Source organism: Stenella coeruleoalba (genome assembly GCF_951394435.1).
Source record: "Stenella coeruleoalba genome assembly, chromosome: 10".
Lineage (NCBI taxonomy): Eukaryota > Metazoa > Chordata > Mammalia > Artiodactyla > Delphinidae > Stenella > Stenella coeruleoalba.
In genome coordinates this window covers 59,333,968-59,352,273 of record NC_137156.1, presented here as the reverse complement: position 1 = coordinate 59,352,273, position 18,306 = coordinate 59,333,968, and the positions used below count along the sequence as shown (strand labels likewise).

The 18,306-nt window shown below is 56.0% G+C and overlaps 1 protein-coding gene and 1 long non-coding RNA gene across 2 annotated transcripts in view; one reads left to right on the top strand and one right to left on the bottom strand.

Moving 5' to 3' along the window:
- Positions 1-18,306, bottom strand: part of CCDC13 (coiled-coil domain containing 13) — a 29,191-nt gene that overhangs the window by 5,857 nt on the left and 5,028 nt on the right. The window contains exons 4-12 of the mRNA XM_079933923.1: positions 16,878-16,967; positions 12,512-12,628; positions 11,166-11,270; positions 8,897-9,058; positions 8,106-8,282; positions 6,088-6,294; positions 4,407-4,546; positions 3,837-3,920; positions 1,508-1,630 (exon numbers count right to left, since the gene is read on the bottom strand). Coding sequence (XP_079790049.1) covers positions 1,508-1,630; positions 3,837-3,920; positions 4,407-4,546; positions 6,088-6,294; positions 8,106-8,282; positions 8,897-9,058; positions 11,166-11,270; positions 12,512-12,628; positions 16,878-16,967 — 1,205 coding nt within the window. The remainder of the gene's footprint in view (positions 1-1,507; positions 1,631-3,836; positions 3,921-4,406; positions 4,547-6,087; positions 6,295-8,105; positions 8,283-8,896; positions 9,059-11,165; positions 11,271-12,511; positions 12,629-16,877; positions 16,968-18,306) is intronic.
- LOC307192687 overlaps positions 14,778-18,306 on the top strand; it is a 35,928-nt gene continuing 32,399 nt past the window's right edge. The window contains exon 1 of the long non-coding RNA XR_013830157.1: positions 14,778-15,276. This is a non-coding gene — a long non-coding RNA (uncharacterized lncRNA). The remainder of the gene's footprint in view (positions 15,277-18,306) is intronic.

The window sequence follows — 18,306 nt, the reverse complement described above, 5'->3', positions numbered from 1 at the left end:
CAGGCTTAGTTGCTCTGCGGCATGTGGGATCTTCCCAGACCAGGGCTCGAACCCGTGTCCCCTGCATTAGCAGGCAGATTCTTAACCACTGCGCCATATAATATAATGGAGGGAAGCCCTCCATTATATTTCAATGACAGAAGAAGAATTAATGTTACTTTTTCTCATTTGCTTGAGCATGTCTGCAATTCATATCCTCTCTTTTCTACTGAAAAGAAAACAAAGCTGACCACTCCTCACTGCTTAGGGAGTGGCCATCCCAGCACCCCAGCTCCTTTGGTGACTGTACTCCATCTTTCCCTTTGGCAAGCTGCCCCTCCTCCATTTCATTTTTTTTTTTTCGCCGCGCTGCACGGCATGCAGGATCTTAGTTCCCTGACCAGGGATCGAACCCACACCCACTGCAGTGGAAGTGCGGAGCCTTAACCACTGGACAGCCAGGGAATTCCCACCCCTCCTCCATTATGTCAGCACCTGGAGGTCCTTCCAGTCAGGGTGCCTGGCCTGTGTCCAGGGTTGGATGTGTGAGCCACCCCAGGCCAGCTAGACCTTCTCTCCTAGAAACCACTGGCACAAGAACTGAAAGCCACTGGGCCTACATAGTTCCAGTGGCCCAGGAGAGACCACTCAAGGGTTCCTGCTACCAAGGTCCCTGGATCTTCTTGGGCTCCTCTTCTGCCCTGCAAAGGAGGGCAGTACTTTGGAGTCGGCCAGCACCTTCCCACACTCTCCTTTCCCTTAATTTAGCCAGAATTGGTTTCTATTGTCTGTCACCAAAGAGCCCTGACTGACATGTGACACGGCCTGTTCAGGCAGACATTCAGTGTGGTCCTTGATATTTTTCAGTGCGGAGGTCACATGGTTGGGCCATGTGTTGGCCTGGGCACCTACAGTTCTTGCCAAAAGGGTCACTTGAGCAAGGAACACTGATTTATCTGAATAGAAATCTGTCAACAACCCCTTGGAGGAAACCAAACCCCCTGGTCCACTGCCTTGGGCCACATACTTTCCTCCCCCAACCAGGGAAGTCTCAGCTCCCCATCTATCAGTGGCTCTCTTCCTCTTTGTAATTCCAGACCTCAGTCTAGCCTGGGACTTCTTCCCACCAAAGCCGCCAGTGACACCGAGTGCCGTGCCATGCTCACGCAAGATCTTCATTACTGGTGAGTTGATCCGACTGCAGAGAGATTTACCTACTGCAGAGAGTCCCTCCCTTGAGATGCCCACCTCACAGCCACCTGCATGCAACTGTCCTACGGGGGGCACGTAGGACAGGGCAAACCACAAGTGTGACAACGGGTCCCCGAGACAGAGGGGCACTTGAGGGTCACGTGAGATGTGGCTGGGAATGCCCGGGGCCAACACTGTGGGAGCCAGACTCACCAGTGAGGTGGACCCAGTCATGGACGCGGCCTGGCCTCTGTCCAAGAGGGATGCCCTTGGGCCAGGCTGCCCACCCTTAGCCCACCTAGGCCCGTGAGAGTGCATCCCTGGCGCCAGGTGTTACCGTTTCTGCAGAACGGTGACGAACTCGGTGAGCCGGTCACGCTCCACCTCAGCGGCCTGCCACAGGGCTTTGAACTCTGTCACCTGTGTCTGCCAGGCTTTTTGTTCTGGGGAGTCCGAGAACCTGGGGACCAAGGTGCGGGCAGAGGTCATTTAAGGGTTACCTGAAGAGATGCTTATCCCTATGGTGGTGGGAGGGGCTGGAAGGACATTCAGGGGTCCTCAGAGAGAAGAAGCCAATCCAGCCCCTCCCGGCCTCTTCCATTGGCTTCTTCTCAGTTTACTGTTCCTGGACCTGCTGAAGTCTCTGGACCTCACTTAGCTGGCTCCAGAGCCAGACCCCAGCAGGGCTGTAGTTTCATCAGCACCTTCGTCCATCCAATCCCTGTAGGGGCCTGGAATTAGTCTGGTGGCTATGGAAGTTGGCTCTTGGGGACCTGGGGGTGCCCTGGGAACCTGTGTGGCCTGAGACCTGACCACCCTTCTCAGTGTCAGGTAGGCCCAGCCTCTGTCTCCCTGTCAGCCTGTCCTGGCCCTCCTGTATCTCCTGGCATGGCCCCAAGCCCAGTCCACTTTCCTGGACCCTGGACACTTGCTTTGTAATTTGGTCAGTTTTCTCCAGCCCTGATCCAGCCCATCACCGGTTCCCTCCTCACCACTGGGCCTTACCTGCTGGCTGGGGTTGGGACCCAAGGTGAGCTCTGCCCCCCACCCCAAGCCCCCAGAGCCCATGTGCGAGTGCCAAGCTGCTTTCTGCTCTGCCCTCGCCCTTCCCAGGGAGACCCTGGTGATGCTGACTCGCTCTTCCAGAATCACAGGACATGGGGAGGGCGGGGCCGCAGTCCTCCCTCTAAACAGGGGTTGGTTGAGATGGGCTCTGAGGACTACAGGCTCCTCCATTTTCCGGCTCCTAAATACACTCTAAGGCCCTGCCGCTCAGTGTGGTCTTTGAGCCAGCGACTGTGGCATCGCCTGGGAGCTTGTTGGAACTGCAGGATCCCACTTCCTGCAGGATCTGACCTGCGGAATCAGAACCTGCATCTAACCCGGCAGATCCTCAGCTGATTCGCGTGCACAGCGCAGTGGGGAACCCTACGCCAGTCACCCCTGTGACCTCACGTGTTGGGGGAGGAGCTGATCCCCTTGCCCCGCCTGCCTCCCAGGCACCCCATCAGAGCCGCCACGCCAGCCCTGACAGACACACTCTCTGGGGTCACTCCCACCCCGTGAACGTCTGTCCTGTCGCTGACGGGAGAGCACTGTAGGCTCCGTGAGGGCAGGGGCCCGCACACGCTTGGGTTCAGTAAATATTTGTGTGTGGTGGAAGAAACAAGCTTAAGAACCAGCAGTCTGGGCAGCCCAGGGCACATCGGCTCCTGTATCCCTGTGGAGTGCAAAGGTCATGGCCACATAAGCCTGGAAGGGACCTTGGGGGCATCTTGTCCATCTTCTTGCCTCTACTACTGTGACAACCACCTCAGAGTGACAGAGCCTGTCTGTTTTCCTTGTGGTGTTGGAAGAGTGTGGCATGGGCCCTTGAGGCTCAGAGTTGGGCCCCTCTCTCCCAGTGCCCTTGTGACCCCAGGCTGCTGGCTGGGGCATCTGCAGGGGTGGCCTTGGCCCACGGGTACCTGTGCTACCAAGTGTCAGGCCAGAAGTATCCCAAGCACTTCCTGGGGAATAGCAGCCCAAGGAGGACCCATCTGCCGGAGCCACACAGCAAGTCAAACATGAGATGAGGGCCCCTCAGAGGCTCGACCGGAACCTGAACTGACCTGCCCGAGGGGTGGGAGAAGCAGCTGACAGCCGGAGCGCAGCTCCAGTGGACAGTGGGTGGGGCTCGGGACAGGGCTCCGAGGCAGGACAAAGCCACCCTTTGTCTGTGAGCTGGCAGGAAGAACAAGGGCCCATTTAAGCCCTAAGGCTTGATTCTGTCAACAAAGAGGGGGCCAGAGAGCTGAGGGGATATCAGTGGCTTAAAGTGGGAACCCATATGACGTGAAATTCTTCCCCTAGAGATGGACTCTCAACGCGCAAGGGGAGGCAAGGGAAGGTGCTGGGCTCCAGGCCCTGGAAGATTCCTCGTGTTAACTCTGTGGTAGCAGGAAGGAACACTAGACCGAGACTCTAGTTCTGAAGCCGCTTGCCCTATCACGTTGGATAAGGCACTGGACCTCCCTGACCCTCCATGTCCTTATGGAACCTTGGAAGAGTCCCTGGACTTGGCCTGGCCTCGGTTTCCCATCCTTGTCATGGGATGGCAATACTGACTGAGCAGTCAAGGATGGGAAGGCCTGTGAGGGCCCGGGGTGGGAGGCCTGGGTTCCTACCTGGGTGAGGGCCCGTGAGGACTGTGCAGGGAAGGCCATGTGAGAGCAGATTCCACCAGTGTGTGGCCCAGGCTGGTCACGGAGCTGTGCGAAGGCGGAACGGGCACATCACCACGGGCAGGCAGGCTGGGCCCAGCTGGGAGGGGAGCAGGGGCCAGCAGGGCACTGGGGAGCCAGAGGAGGGGGCCAGCACCGGCCCTTGCAGCAGCCCTGTGGATTTGCTGCCCTCCTTTCCAGAACCCTCGCTTGCTTAAAACAAGACAGGAGCAGGGGACATCAGAGCCTCGAACAACCCAACACAGGTGTGTTTGAGAATCCTAGAAGCAGGTGAGATTCGAGGCCAGCTGGGAGAGGAATTTACAGGGAGCTACAACCAAACGCTCTTGAAGTAATACTATCTGGACCTAACTGGCTCCTTCATGCAGAGGCAGGGCTGACAGAAGCCCCCCGCAACCCCGCCCCACTTTGGGAGGACAACACCACAGGCATCGTAAAATTGCACCCGTGGCTTCCCATCCTTTCTTCTGAATAATTACTATTCACTTTCCAACCCCTCCCACTTTTTCTTACCGAGAAGATCCAAGCCTGCCAGCGTGATCGCCTGCTGAGGCCGGGGAATTGGTCAGGCCCGGGTCCTCGGGGAACTTGGCGGAGGCCGGGTTGACCTCGGGCCCACTGGACCCCTCGCCTACTCCTTTATTCCGAAGATACTGCAGGGAACAGATGTGGGTTCCCTTCTCAGGGCTTTGGCTCAGAGGCCTGGAGAAGCAGGAGGGGGCCTTGGCTGGATTTTGGGGCTTTCGGGAGATATGAAAGAGGCTTCTTTGCAGGAGTGCAAAGCGAGGCCTGTTTGGTGAAGACGCTCCTTGCATTATAATGACAGCTAATAATGCCTCTCTTCAGAAAGGGAGCTTCATGGCCAAAGGAGGGTGACCGGGCCAGGAAGTTGTTCCACATTCAGGTCCCAGGGGGAAGTATGGGGACAGGCCCACCTCTCTAGGTAGCCCCACCCACATGGATGAATGCCAGGTGTGACTTGAGGCCCCTGGCCTTTGTCAGCTGGAGACACTCAGACCTTCCCCCATCCCTCCCTCTTCCGGATGGCTGGTGGGGCCGGCTGAAGGAGGAGCACTGCAGGACCCCCAGCAGGAGGTCAGGCTGCCATCAACGGTGGACCAGTTGGCGTGAGCCCCAAACAACCTGGCCTGTCCCCCAAGCCCTGCCCATCCTGAGAAAACTCTCAGTGTGTGCCAGCTTGTCTGGTGGGTAGCGCTTGGCCCCAGCTGTCCGGGGGCCTCTGAGGTGAGAATCAGTCTTCTTTTGTGTGCCTGGAGCCAGGACAGTGGTGAGGTGAAGATGCTGTCCCTTCCAGGCCTCGGCCGAGGGAAAACATCTTCGGGAGCTCACTCCTTAGACGAGCATTGACTGAGCAACTACTGTGGGCTCAGTCTTGGGCCAGGCACCATGGTCTTTTCCCCCTCAAGGAGAGGTTGGGGGAGAAAACAGGAAATTGATCACACAGCACGACCAAAGTTTGGCTTGGGAATGTACAGGGAGTTAGGAGAGTGCCCAGGAGGGGCACGTAACCCAGAATGGGAGCCCTGGAACTTCCTGGAGGAGCTCTTGACTAATAAGATCTAAAGGCTGAGGGGGAGGAAAGGGAAGGTGTGTGCTTCAGGTATGTGCACAGGCCCAGGGTAGGGAGAAAGTAAGGCCATGGAGGAGCTAAATGGCATTCACATGGCCAGAGTTGTGGAAAGTGGGGAGTGAAGAGAAGATTCAGGGTTGGGGGGGCAGCAGGAGCTAGTCACATGGCGCCCTGCAAACTGGACGAAGGAGCGTGGCTTCCCTTCTGCCATCCCACTGCCTGGAATGTGGACGTAAAGGCTGGCACTGTGGCCACCATCTTGGACCATGAGGACGAAGGCCACAGCTGGGGAGGGAGAGGGTGAGCTGGCAGGAGCCCGAACCCTTGAGGACTGGGTGAGGCGGAGAGTGATGGGGAGCCACAGACAGGTTTTATGTGGAGCAGGGAGACAATCTGGTGTGTCCCTTCGAGAGGAAAGGTGTGTGCACAATGGGCCGGGGAGCCAGATGGAAGCAGGGGGCCAAAGTGGGACCAGGTAGGACGTGGCGCAGCCCAAGTGAAGGCAGGTGGGGAGAAGCGGAGGTGGTTGAGGTTTCTCTGGATACTGGATGGACTTGCCAGGACTTGGGAATGGATGCTGGGCTGAGCCAGCGCCCTACTCACCTGCATACTGAGTTGCCCGATCTCCACCTCCAGCTGCCGCACCTTGGCCTCCCGCTCAGCCACCGTGGCCCGCAGCTGGGCCACGAGGCTGCTGCTCTGCTGAGCCTCATTGTTGAGCTGCTGGTGCAAGTGGTGCTTGGACGCTCGCGTCTTCTCCTCCTGCAGACTCAGGCTGCCCAGAATCTCCTGTAGCTGCTTCAGCTGGTCCTGCGGGGCCAAGTGGGAGGGTGGGTGAGGGTCAGCCATGGCCCTGAGTAAAGAAGGACACGAGAGATGACCGCCTCCTCCCACCCGCAGCTCCCACCCCTTCCCTGCTCCCTCGGGAACCTAACAGTGGGACGCTAGTGTTTCCCTGAGAAGCAGGAGGAACACCTTGCCTGTCCTCAGGGCGGGGTTCAACCAGGTTTTCCTGTCCTCAACTTCTTTCTCCCTGAGATCGAGGCTAAGAAGGACATCTAAGCGGCTCTCGGGACAACAGAAAACAGCTCAGATGGTGGCCCCTCAGCCAGTGGGTAAAAAGAAGCCCTATCCCACTGTGCTGGAAGACCACCTTTGAAGGCAGTACCTGGACCCCTCACCACGGATCCTTCAGCACCTGATGGAGGCCCCCTCCCTGGAGATGCTCCCAAGGAGACCTCTGGGGTGGAGGCTTTCTGCCTGGGGGCTGGGAAGGACCATATTGGCGACCTGGAACAGGTGAGGGCGTTGTCTTCACCTCTTTGTGGAGGAAATGGAGGCCCAGAGAGCCCAGGACACACTGCTGGTGAATGGCAGGGCTAGGGCTTGTTTGCAGCTCTCACCATGCACCTTCAGTGACAAAGAATAGTGGCCCTAGGGACCTCAATGGACATCCAGGCCACACCTTATTTAAAAACTGGGAGCTGAGGCTTCCCTGGTGGCGCAGTGGTTGAGAATCCGCCTGCCAATGCAGGGGACACGGATTTGAGCCTTGGTCCGGGAAGATCCCACATGCTGCGGAGCAACTAAGCCCGTGCGCCACAACTACTGAGCCTGCGAGCCACAACTACTGAACCTGAGTGCCACAACTACTGAAGCCCGTGCGCCTAGAGCCCGTGCTCCGCAACAAGAGAAGCCACCACAATGAGAAGCCCGCGCACAGCAACGAAGAGCCAACACAGCCAAAAATAAACAAATGAAATAAATAAATTTATAAAAATAAAATAAAAACTGAGACCTGAGGCTCAGAGAGGGGATGCAATTAGCCTAGAATCACACAGTGAGGTATGAACAGAGGGGGCCCAGATTTCAGGTCTTTTGTGCCCTGCCCACCACACTGCCTGGTGAATTATTATGGACCAAGGCATGCCTAAGACAGCATCAGTTCCCCCTTGCACCACCGTCAAGCCAATCATGACCACAGCAGGGGCCTGTGGGCACAGCTAGGAATTCAGAGACCAAAACCCTGGGGTGGCTCAGGCCCCAGAGGGAAAAGGCCAGGCTAGGGTCAGGAAAGCAGTGCGGCTTTGTTAATCAAAGGAGGTTTGAATTCAGTTGTGTGGCCTTGGATGACTTATCTAGCCAATTAGAGCCTTGGTTTCCCCATCCGTGCAATGGGATTATGTGTCCCTAAGGGTTATCTTGGTGACTAACCATTATAAACCACACCCCACGTGCCCAGAAGCGGGGGTGCTGTATGCTGTCACACAGACAAGGATATGCACCAGCGCCCCGCTCCGTCGTCCCTTCCGTTCCTCCATGAGAAATATCCCAGGGTGTAATCCCATCTGCTGCCCCCTCATCCTCTTCTTTCTCCTTTGGGGTCCACAGGTGCAGTGCCTTGTGCCCGGCATCAACCTCACATAACGCGACCTGTACTGGCCCTCGGGCAGCCTCTGAGTTGCTCCCGTACTTGCAGCCAAGCTTCGGGGCTGGGCCCAGTGGAGGCAATGAGCTCCCGGGTTATGCAGGTGGCATTTTGGGGTGAGGGAGGGCTCCGGGGGAGCTGGGGCTGGGTCACAGGCCTCTGGGTGGGGCAGGGGTCCCAGAGGTGGCTGTACCATGAGGGCGTCGATGAGCTCGTCGTCATGCCGGCCCTTCTCCACGAGGGTCCCCATCTGACTCCTGAGGGTCTTCACTTCGCTCGACAGCACCTTGTTCCGGGACCTCACGCCCTCAAACTTCTTTTTCAGCTCCTCGAGCTCTCTCTGGAGGGCATCCCGCTCCGCTGCAAGTTTCTGTAACCAGAGGGCACGGTCACGGGCTGCAGGGCTGAGTGGGACTCAGGCCACGGCTGAGCCCTCGCTCTCACTCGCTGGTGAGGCCAGAGCTGGGAGGGGACTTGTAGAGGTCACAGGGCAAGTCAGTGGGGCCTGAGCCCTGACTCCCAGCCTCGGCCTCCCGGGGTGTCAGGCAGCCCAAGCACATGATGGACGTGACCCAGATGGATGACAGCCCGAGAACACAGGGGCCAGACTCGGACACGAGAGGAAACCCACTGGCCAACGCTGGGTGTGTCCTCCCGAGGACCCTCAATCCCTGCCTGAGAGGCAAAAAGAGAAAAGCCATGCTTCGGTGGACAGCGCCAAGCCTAGGGTTCAAACCGAAGTGCCTCATTCCACCAAGAGCTGGTTTCAGGTCCAGCATCTCCAAAACAGCCAGAATGCGGCCACCCGACGTCCATGAAATGGGCTCTGGGTGAGGAACCCGTCAGGCAGCTCAAGGTGGAGGGACAGGACGTGAGGAACATGCACAGAGGTGACCCCGAACCTCAGAGCCTCCAAGTCCTCACAGGGGTGGTCGTGGTCTCCTGGCCCCAGGCGCCCCTGACCCCCTGCCAGGCACACGTTACCTCCCAGCTTTCCTGTTTTTCCCTCTCCAGGTTGTGGATCCTCCGCAGATTTTTCTCCTGTGCCGACAGCTTCCTTGGATCGGGATAGACAGACAGCTCATCACTGGCCGTTTCTACCGACCGGCTCCGAGTCTGTCCCAGCTGTTTCTCAAGCTCTCGAACCTGAGGGTGGTTCCACAACAGGTCTGCAGTCAGACTCGACCCTCAGAGGGGCCGCCCTGTGATGTGACAGGAGTCCCCACCAGACAGAGGACAACACGGTTCCAGATGGACGTGGAGGTCCCTAGGAGAGGGACTGGGGTGGGGGACGGATGGGAGGGACCTGCGGTGGCATCCTGAGCAAAACAAGGGGAGACACTGGGGAGGTTTCGCTTGGAAAAGAGAGACTTCAAAGTAAATGAGAAAAATCACCCTATCTCTGAGGCCAAGAAGCAGATGTGTAGCCCCAGGAACTTGGGAGGGAAAGGATAGCAGGTCTTAGTACCAGGAAGAACTGACAGGCCACCCAAGCCCGGGCGGGCTCCTCGGGAGGCTACGGGCTCCTGGCCACTTGGAGGAGGTGCTGCAGAGGGCGGGCAGGGTTTGGAAGCGGGGAGACCAGCTCAAAGCCTCGCCGGCTGTGTGACTGTGCACAGATTACTTAACGTCTCTGAATCTCAGGTCCCTCATCTGTGGAGAGGCCTGTGAGTAACACGCTGCATCATGTTGTTATGAGAATTCCGTACCCTGAAGTTGTCTGAGCCTGGGAGTCCCCAAGACGCTTCTTGGGATGACAGATCTTGGGGCCCACTCCATACCAACAAGTCAGAGCTCCAGGGGAAGAACGCGGGGATCTGCATTTTAAACAAGGGCTACGGGTGATTTCTAGGATTAGGCAGCTTCGAGAAACCCCAAAATGGCCTGGGTGAAGCCCTCGGCACAGGGGAGGTGGATGTCATCCGACAGAACCACGGCTTGATCACACTGGGTTTAAAGTGGATAACTCCCAGGGTCCTTCTAACCCTGATTTCCACGTCAACGCAACATAAATGATGGAACAAAGTTGGGTAAACCTGAGCCAGGGGCAAAATTCACTAGGATCCCTGGTCAAGGGCCTCAGTATGGGTTTGAAGGCACATTTCAGTGCCCTCGTGTGGCACTGTGTGGTAATTCCATTTAAACGTTAAAGAACACTTTGAACCGTTTGTTCACAGCTTAACAACACTCACAATAATAACTAATGTGTTGAGTGTTTACTATGGCCAGGCACTGTGCTGGGCACTTCCCAAACGATATTTCATTTAACCCACAACAACCCTACAAGGAAGGCATTATTATTTCCATTTTACAGGCGAGGAGACTGCGACACAGAGAGATGAAGAGATTTGCCCAAAGACACCAAACTTAGAGACCAGTGACTGAGGCCAGACTCAGACTCAGGTCTCTTGAACCACGAGGCCACACACTGGTCGTTAACCACAGTTTTTCAGAGACCTCTCCCCCTTGGTGTTGGCTTCAGGGATCCCACAGGAGACCCTGAGGGGAAAAGCCACCTGGGAACCTGGGAATGAAGGCAATGCACTTGGCAAATAGTGGAAACGACACACTTATTTGTGTGACTCTTGGTTTCTTGGGACAGCGAACCTTCGGACGGTGTTTCCTCCATGCCAGGCCCTGTGGTAAGCAATTTACACATCTGTACTCATTCAGTCCTCCCAGCAACGCTGCGGGGTAGGCACTGTCGTTATCCACAGTACACAGAGGAGGAAACTGAGGCACAGAGAGGCGAAGCAACTTGCCCAAGGCCACACAGTTGGTGGGTGGTGGGCTGAGATTTGAAGCCAAGCAGTCCGGCTGCGGAGCCCCTGTTCCTAGCCTCTAGGAGCGTAAAGAGGGAGACAGGCTAAGTTTTTTTTTGGGGGGGGATGGTAATTAAAACCTTCAAAAGCCTACAGGCATCTGGACAAAACTGGGAAAAGCCTACAACAGTCACGCAAATTTACATGAACCAGGGGAAAAAAATCTGCCTGGAGTAAAATAAATCAGAGGCTCTGGTATTTGTTGAGCGCCAGTGCCTGGTATGTAGTATTATATAAATGCTTGTTCACTTTATGACAAATGAAAATCAGGCTGGCTGGGGAGAACGTAGAACAACAGCCCTGCAAGTGCGCTCTGCAGAACCTAAAGGCCATTTTCGGGTTCTGTGTCTCTAATGTGGGTCAGCGTGGGTCTTTCTGGGGCATTTCAAGCCTTACGTTCAGGGCCAGGAGAAGTCTGATGACTCACTCACCTTGCTCTGCAAGACGAGAATTTGTTGAGCTCGACCCCTCCACGTCCCAGGTGAGGACAGGAGCTGCTGGATGTTCACATCTTCCCCAATCTCATTGGTTAAAACCTGAGAAAGGTGAGGCCTTCCGTATGGCGGGGAGAGAGGGCTCTGCCACAGCCCTAAAGCTGCTGCACGTGCAGAAACAGTGCTGGGTGCGTGGGGCTCCCCGAAGGCCCGGCCTCCACCTGCACAGCCTTCCCCCTTCCCCCGCTCCCCGCCTCAAAGGCCAATTGACCACGCTCCACGAGCAGCTCTCCCCGGGAAAGCATTGAACCCATCATCCCCAGCACTTCTTGGTGATGCTTAGGGCAGACAAGGAACTGCTGTCAATGCCCAGGTGGGGCCCCTTGTCCTTGACACATTCTGGGATGAGTGAACCACAAAGTTGACCAAGACCTGCTCCAAATTTGTTCACCTGTCACCCAGAACGGACATCATTCTGGATGGCTCCAGGGAGGACACGGCCACAGGGCCTTGCCCTCCGTGCAAAGCCATTGACAAGGGGCCATGTCTGAGTGCAGCAAGGAGTGGGGGGCTACCGAATGTCACCTGGGGATGTTTGGTTCCAGAAGGGCCCAGCTTTGTGGCTGTTGCAGAGAGGTGTTCGGGCCCAACTTCGAGGCTTTGAGGTGGAAACAGTACACCCCAGCTTGTGCCCTGGGCCCCTCTGCAGCCTGTCACGGAAACCCATCTAGCGTACCAAGTCTCTGGTGCTTGTTTCCACAATAGAACTCTGTTTTGGAAATCTTGGCTGGTCTGAGTGGTTCCAGCAGGAACCGCTGCTGGTGGTACAAATGCCAGAGAATTCACTATGTAAATAAAAATAAATAATGAACCAGCTGGGCCTGCCTCCCAAGTCGGAGCGTTTTCCTTTGAAAGGGGCCTTTAACACACAAACAACCTTAACATTTTCTCATATCATAGACAGCAGAGGGCAGGAGACGGGTCTCGGTAGGCTTCCAAGTCCAAGGTGGCTTATTAAGGAGATGCCCAGGATCTATTGGGGTGCACGTAGCACAGGGAAGGTGGAAGGGCCTCTCCAGGGTGGACAGCACTGTCCTCCTCCATCCAGGGCTGGGCGGGCACCACAAGGGCCTCTATGCAGGGTCATGCGGGCAGCCGGCAACCACCCTCACCTGATGGGTCTGTTTCAAGGGCTGGAAGGAAGTTACTGGATCTGAGCCTGACCCAGAACAAGCAGCATGGTGCTCACGGGGCCCAGCTCCTGAATGGAAGCCATTGTCCCAGCCATGACCTTCCCAGTCCCAGGCCCACCCACGAGGACCCGAACCCTGGCCGGGAAATACCTTCTGGGCCACCCGGAGCTCCTGCTTCACAGCCCGGATCTGGTTGCGGAGGTCACTCATCTTCAGGTTTGTGGCCGCCAGCCTGTCCTGCAAGACCTTCACCTCTGGGCTGTCCTGCTAGTTGGGAAAGACAGGAGGGAGAGCAGTCATTTGAGGCCTAGATAGTAACAATAATCACAGCCCCCGTTTATCCAGGTATGTGCAGGTACCACACGAGGTGCTTGACAAGGAGGAACTCATTTCATCCTCACGACCCCTTTGAGGCAGGTTCCGTTACCGATGCAGAGCAGAGGCTGGAGGGGGGTGACCCCTCGGCTTGGGGGACCTGGTAGCTAAGGGGGAGCGTGGATGTGGATCCCGGCAGCCCAGCTTTGGGGGCTGAGCCCTGTGCCCCGAGGGTGGCACACAGGGGTGGACGTGGGTGGTGACCGCAGACAGGGAGCATCTGGATGAAGCTGCTTCCCAACTCCCAGACACTCCCAGGCTGTGGGCCCTGCTGTGCTCAGAGACTGGCATCATAGCAAATCCATCCTCACTCAGGATGAAGAGGGGCGCTGGCTCCTTTAGCGAAGGCGGCCCCAGCTTGGCAGGAGGGCCATGACCATCCCAACTTGGGGCCTTCCTCTCCTAGAATTGTCAGACTGGGCCTTGGGCTCCCTTTCCTGGCAATGAGCTCACTGAATAGAAATAAGGACCCAGTTTAATCCCCAAATGCTCCATTTCTGTGGCTTGAAGAACTGCAGGAACCGTGAAAACTCTGCCTGCTGGAACTCTTAGCAAAGTCTTTTTTTAAAACAATATTTCATTTAAACTATTTGGATGAAACTTTTCTCAAATGTGTTCCCCATTTATGACTTAAATAGAAGTTCCTGAAATCCTCAGAACTTTGGCATTAAAGGGACTCCAAGGTCAGCCCATTCAAACCCTTTCCATAGGTGACGCAGATAAGTTCCAGAGAAGGGAAATAACGTGGCCTCACAGGCACACAGCTGGTTGGGGTGACAGAAGTGGCATTACAGGCCTGGTCCTTCCTTTGCACTGGCTGATTCTCCCAATATAAGCTTTTGCTGATGCCAGGGCATCGTGGTGACAGAAACATTGGTTGGTGGGTTGTGTGTCCCATCAGGCAATGACCCTAAGACCATCTGCTCCTGTCCCAACAGATCAGGTGGACTAGACTGCTGGGAAACAGGATGGGTACTGCAGTGGCTTTCTGAACTTTCCTTAGTAGCCACAGACAAAACCTCCTGTGAACGCTAGTGTGAAAGATCCTAGAAGACTGGGTCTGGGGAGTTCCATGGACCCCAGAGGCCCTGGGCAGCCCCGCTGAAAACCACTGGTCAAGGAAACTAGACCTGCACACAGGCCCCAGAAGACCTGGACTCATCCGGTCTTCTCATCTAGGAAACGGCTGCTTTTTCATAGCACCCCCAGGAGGCTAAACAGAGTAACCAGTGTGAGCAGAATTTGCAAATTGGGAATTTACATAAAACATACATGCATCTTTCTTTATATATATATATATATATATTTTTTTTTTTTTTTTGCCGTACGCAGGTCTCTCACTGTTGTTGCCTTTCGCGTTGTGGAGCACAGGCTCCGGACGCGCAGGCTCAGCGGCCATAGCTCACGGGCCCAGCCGCTCCGCGGCATGTGGGATCTTCCCCAACCGGGGCACGAACCCGTATCCCCTGCATCGGCAGGCGGACTTTCAACCACCGCACCACCAGGGAGGCCGCATCTTTCATCTATATTTTTGCGTATCCTTCCGCCGCCTGGCTGTATGCCATTCCTCTCCACTGCTGTTGGGAGCCTGTCTGCTCCCCTGCTAAGGTGCTGCTTTGAATCTGCCCTGGGTTGGGAAGCAACATTCCCTGCCTGTCAGATCTTCCGCGCCATGAGCCCCCTGCTGGCTCTGGTGGTTGGCGGTGCAGGAGCCGTGAGAGCATTTGGGAGCCTGAGAGCACGGAAGCGCACACCGGTTGGATCCGGATCTGAGACCCGGGCGGCAACGACCGTCTCCGAGCGTCGTTTTCTCTTGTGTGAAATGGGGGCGCGTTATGCCAGCCTCCGGGGTACATGTGAGTGTTGATGGGATAACGCACGTAAAGGGTGGCCTCTGGGGCAGATTCTGACGGGGGTCGATGCTGGGGGGCATAGCCTGGCTTGGGTGGGCAGCTGGCAAAGGCGGCTGAGGGCCATATGGTGTTCTGGTGAAGGCATCACCCCCTCTGCGCTGCCAGGCCCCAGACCTCCCCTCCCAGGAAACTGAGCCAACCCTAACTTCCTGACATTTCAGAGCTGTTTCTGCCCAGAGTGAGATTTCACGGGCTTTGTGGGTGTCTTGGGCCTGGGCACGCCCCTCCCCCACCCCGGGCTGTTTCCTCTCAGGCGATACCGGAAATGGTGTCCATGGGAGCAGATAGCGCCAAGGCCACTCACACCACAGCTTCGTGAGGCCCCACGCAGAGTGAGGGCGTTCAGCTCCACTCTGGAATGTGCTTGGAGCTCTGGACTGGGATGTTGGGGTGAGCCTGCAGGCTCCGGAGTATGGCCCAGGCTTGGGTCGCCCTGAACAGTCTAACGAGGGGGACATGGCTATTGTCCTCTCTCTGATCAGAAGATGCCCGGGAAAACACGTGTCCTGAGGAATGGAGACTGCAACCCGCCACGCATTCTTCCGTCAGAAACCTCCCAGGCTCCCTGCAGCCACAGAATGAAGTTGGAATTCCTACTCCAGCTACCGTCAAGGCCTCCATCCACAGGTGACTTTGTTTTGTTTTGATATGTTCCCCTTTTCCTCGTCAGGGCCCCTGGGCTGCAGCCAGACGTTATCCAGCTGATGCCCAGCTAACAAACAGAATAGGAATATTGATGCTTTCCTGTTCTGAGCTTGTACTGCTTCTGCTGGAAGGGCCACCCCCATCTTCCTGCTCCAGCAAGGCCACCTGAGGAAGCCCTCATCCATCCCGCCTCCTGGCTGCCTCAGGTGGAGCGTGTGCTCCCTCTGTGAACTCAGGGCCTAGGGGCTTTCTCTGAAGGCCCTGTCCCCCTCCTTCCTTTAATATGCCTACTCATCTCCCCTCTTGAACCCCCTGTGGACAGTGGGCCTGTCTTTGATTCTCTGTGTTCCAGGGCTCAGAACATTCTGTCAGGCTCAACAAGTGACTGAACAAGTAGTTTCCCATTTAGGACAGCCCCAGTCAGAGGTATGGATAAACAAGGGGCAGCTTAGAAGCGTCCCTCAGAGCTGGGAAAGGCACTGAATGACACTCAGTCTAGCGTCTGCTGAGGGCGGAGCCCCTCCATTGCCTCCCCAGCAATGAGACAGATCTACACAAGACTAGCCTTCAGGAGACATGTTCACCCCTGACCTAGAACCTGAGGGGCCCATCCCTCGAGGGCAGTATTCTCCTCAAGACGGCTTGATCTTGAGTCATAGACAACAGCGAAGATTGGGTGGAAAAGGGGCACTGAACTAGGAGTCCTGAGGCTTGGATTCCATTCCACCCACTCATTTGGCTTCTTAAGAAAACCATGGGGGGAATTCCTTGGTGGTCCAGTGGTTAGGACTTGGTGCTCTCACTGCCGAGGCCCCAGGTTCAATCCCTGGTCGGGGAACTAAAATCCCATAAGCCGTGAGGTGTGGCCAAAAAAAAAAAAAAGAAAAGAAGACCAAGGGGAGGCCTCCTGGGATGTTCTTGAGACTCTGAGCTATTTATTGTCTGGCTTGGGCTCTGTGCTCCTCCCCGGTGGCCCACTGGTGCCACCTTTCACGGAGCTGCAATTCCCACGCCCTGAGTTTCATGGAGGCTCATTGGCTCAGAAAAACTGGAATCTTGGGAACAGCCCCATTCCCAACAGTCACTTTTACGCTGTAGATTTGGAGTTCCACAAAGGGAAGACTTCTTACAATATGGATTGCCCCAGCAAAAACCAGGGTTCCGTTGAGGAGTGAACTCCCCGTCCCCGGGTTAAGGTAGAGAGGCTGGATGTCTCTCCAGTAAGGATGCTGTAACGGACATCCTTTACAGCTGGGCTGAGAGCAGGAGGCTAATTGGATCAGGTCTTCCTTCCCTCCTGGTCGTGAAATTCTAGGATTCTGGGTCCTCAGGCCCCTCCTGACCTCCCTCTCTGGGGACTAAATCAGAGTTAACCCCTCACCAGCCTTCACTGGGGCATTCTTGGCCTCAGACAGTAGACTTGGTCACTGTCCCCTGATGGCTATTCTGAGGATGCTGCAATGGTGGCACTGGCTCAGCAATGGGGTGGATGCCGGACAGAGGCACCTACGCCCCCATGGAAGAGGGGAGGCCCAAGCCCATGACTGCCTCACACACCCCCCAGCACAGAAGAGAATTCATACCAAGGCTCTGTCTCCCATCTGGGCCTTTGGCAGCTTGGCTCCTGCGTCGGTGGCCCCCTTGGCTGGCAGCCTGGCCAGGGCCATCTGCAGCTGAAACAACAAACCTGGCACTTAATATTTAATTCTGCTCAGCAGTTGCGGCGCCTGAGTGAAGGGCTCTGGTGCTGCCGTCGGATGTGTGCTCACGGATCGCAGCAGTCCGTCCCTTCAGCTCATTTTAAGGCCCATGAATGGAAGAACTCTCCTTCACAAGGCACTCTGCGATGGGAGAGGGTTTAACTGATTGTCTGCCCCACTCCCCAGTCGCAGCCTAGGATTCACGAACAGCTTAGTAAATAATGATTCTGCAACCGTGGTCTGCATCTAACAACAGCCTTGGGAGGCGGAGAGAAAAGGAACTACGGACTTCACATTACAGTTGAGGAGACAAGGTCAGAGACACTGAGAAACCTGCCACTCAGGCTCGCGGCCTGGTGGCCAAGACCACTGCCGTATACAGACAGCCAACCAACCCTTTAAGGGTTTCCCAGTTGTCCTTCACACAAAGACCATCCCTGTCCGACAAGGCTGGGCACGACCCGCCCTCCCACCTCTCTGACCTCATCCTGCTCCAAGCTCGGCCACATTGGTCCCCTTTCAGGCCTTTATTCCTATTCAGGGCCTTTGTACCTGCTGGGTCCTCTGCATGAAGGCCTCTCCCCCACCCCTCCGAGTCTGGCCCCTTCTCATCCTCCAGGGACCCACTGTGCATACTCCCCCCTCTAAGGGGCCCTCGATGCTGGTCTGTCTCCAGGAGGGCAAGGACCAGGACTATTTTGCTCCCCACAGTCGCCCCAGGGCCTGGCCCAGAGCCTGCGATGGTTCTCAAAAAATACGTTATAGAATAAAGAAGGTCTAATTCAATGCCAAGTGTAGTGACTGTGGAGGACTTTGGAGAGCAACAGAACTGGATTTGAAATCCGGCTCCACCACGTGCTGTGTGACTTGAGAAAACCTCTTAACCTCTGCCAGCCTCTGCTCCTCCAGCCACATAAGGAGAAGCTGCGTAGGTTCACTCTAGCTCCTGAGGGCCCATGAACCGCTGGGTCTTGTGCCCTCTCTTGACTGGAGGGGTTTGTCATCAGCTGTGGGAAGGTAGGGGCAGCAGAAAGAGGAAGGTGGACAAAAGTGAGACGAACTGGTGGAACGCTCCTGGCTCTAGCTTCAGATTAGCAAGGATCCCTGTTAATTTATTCAACAATGCCTTTCTGGAGCTAACTACCTCCTAGGCACTGTTCTAAGCATTTTACAGTGTTAAGTCATTTAATCCTCAGAAAACCTTGGGGTGAGTGCCGTTATGACTGCCACGTGACAGGTGGAGGAAACTGAGGCACGGAGAGCTTATACCTGGCTCCAAGTCACAACACAAGTCAGTAGTGGAGCTGAGATT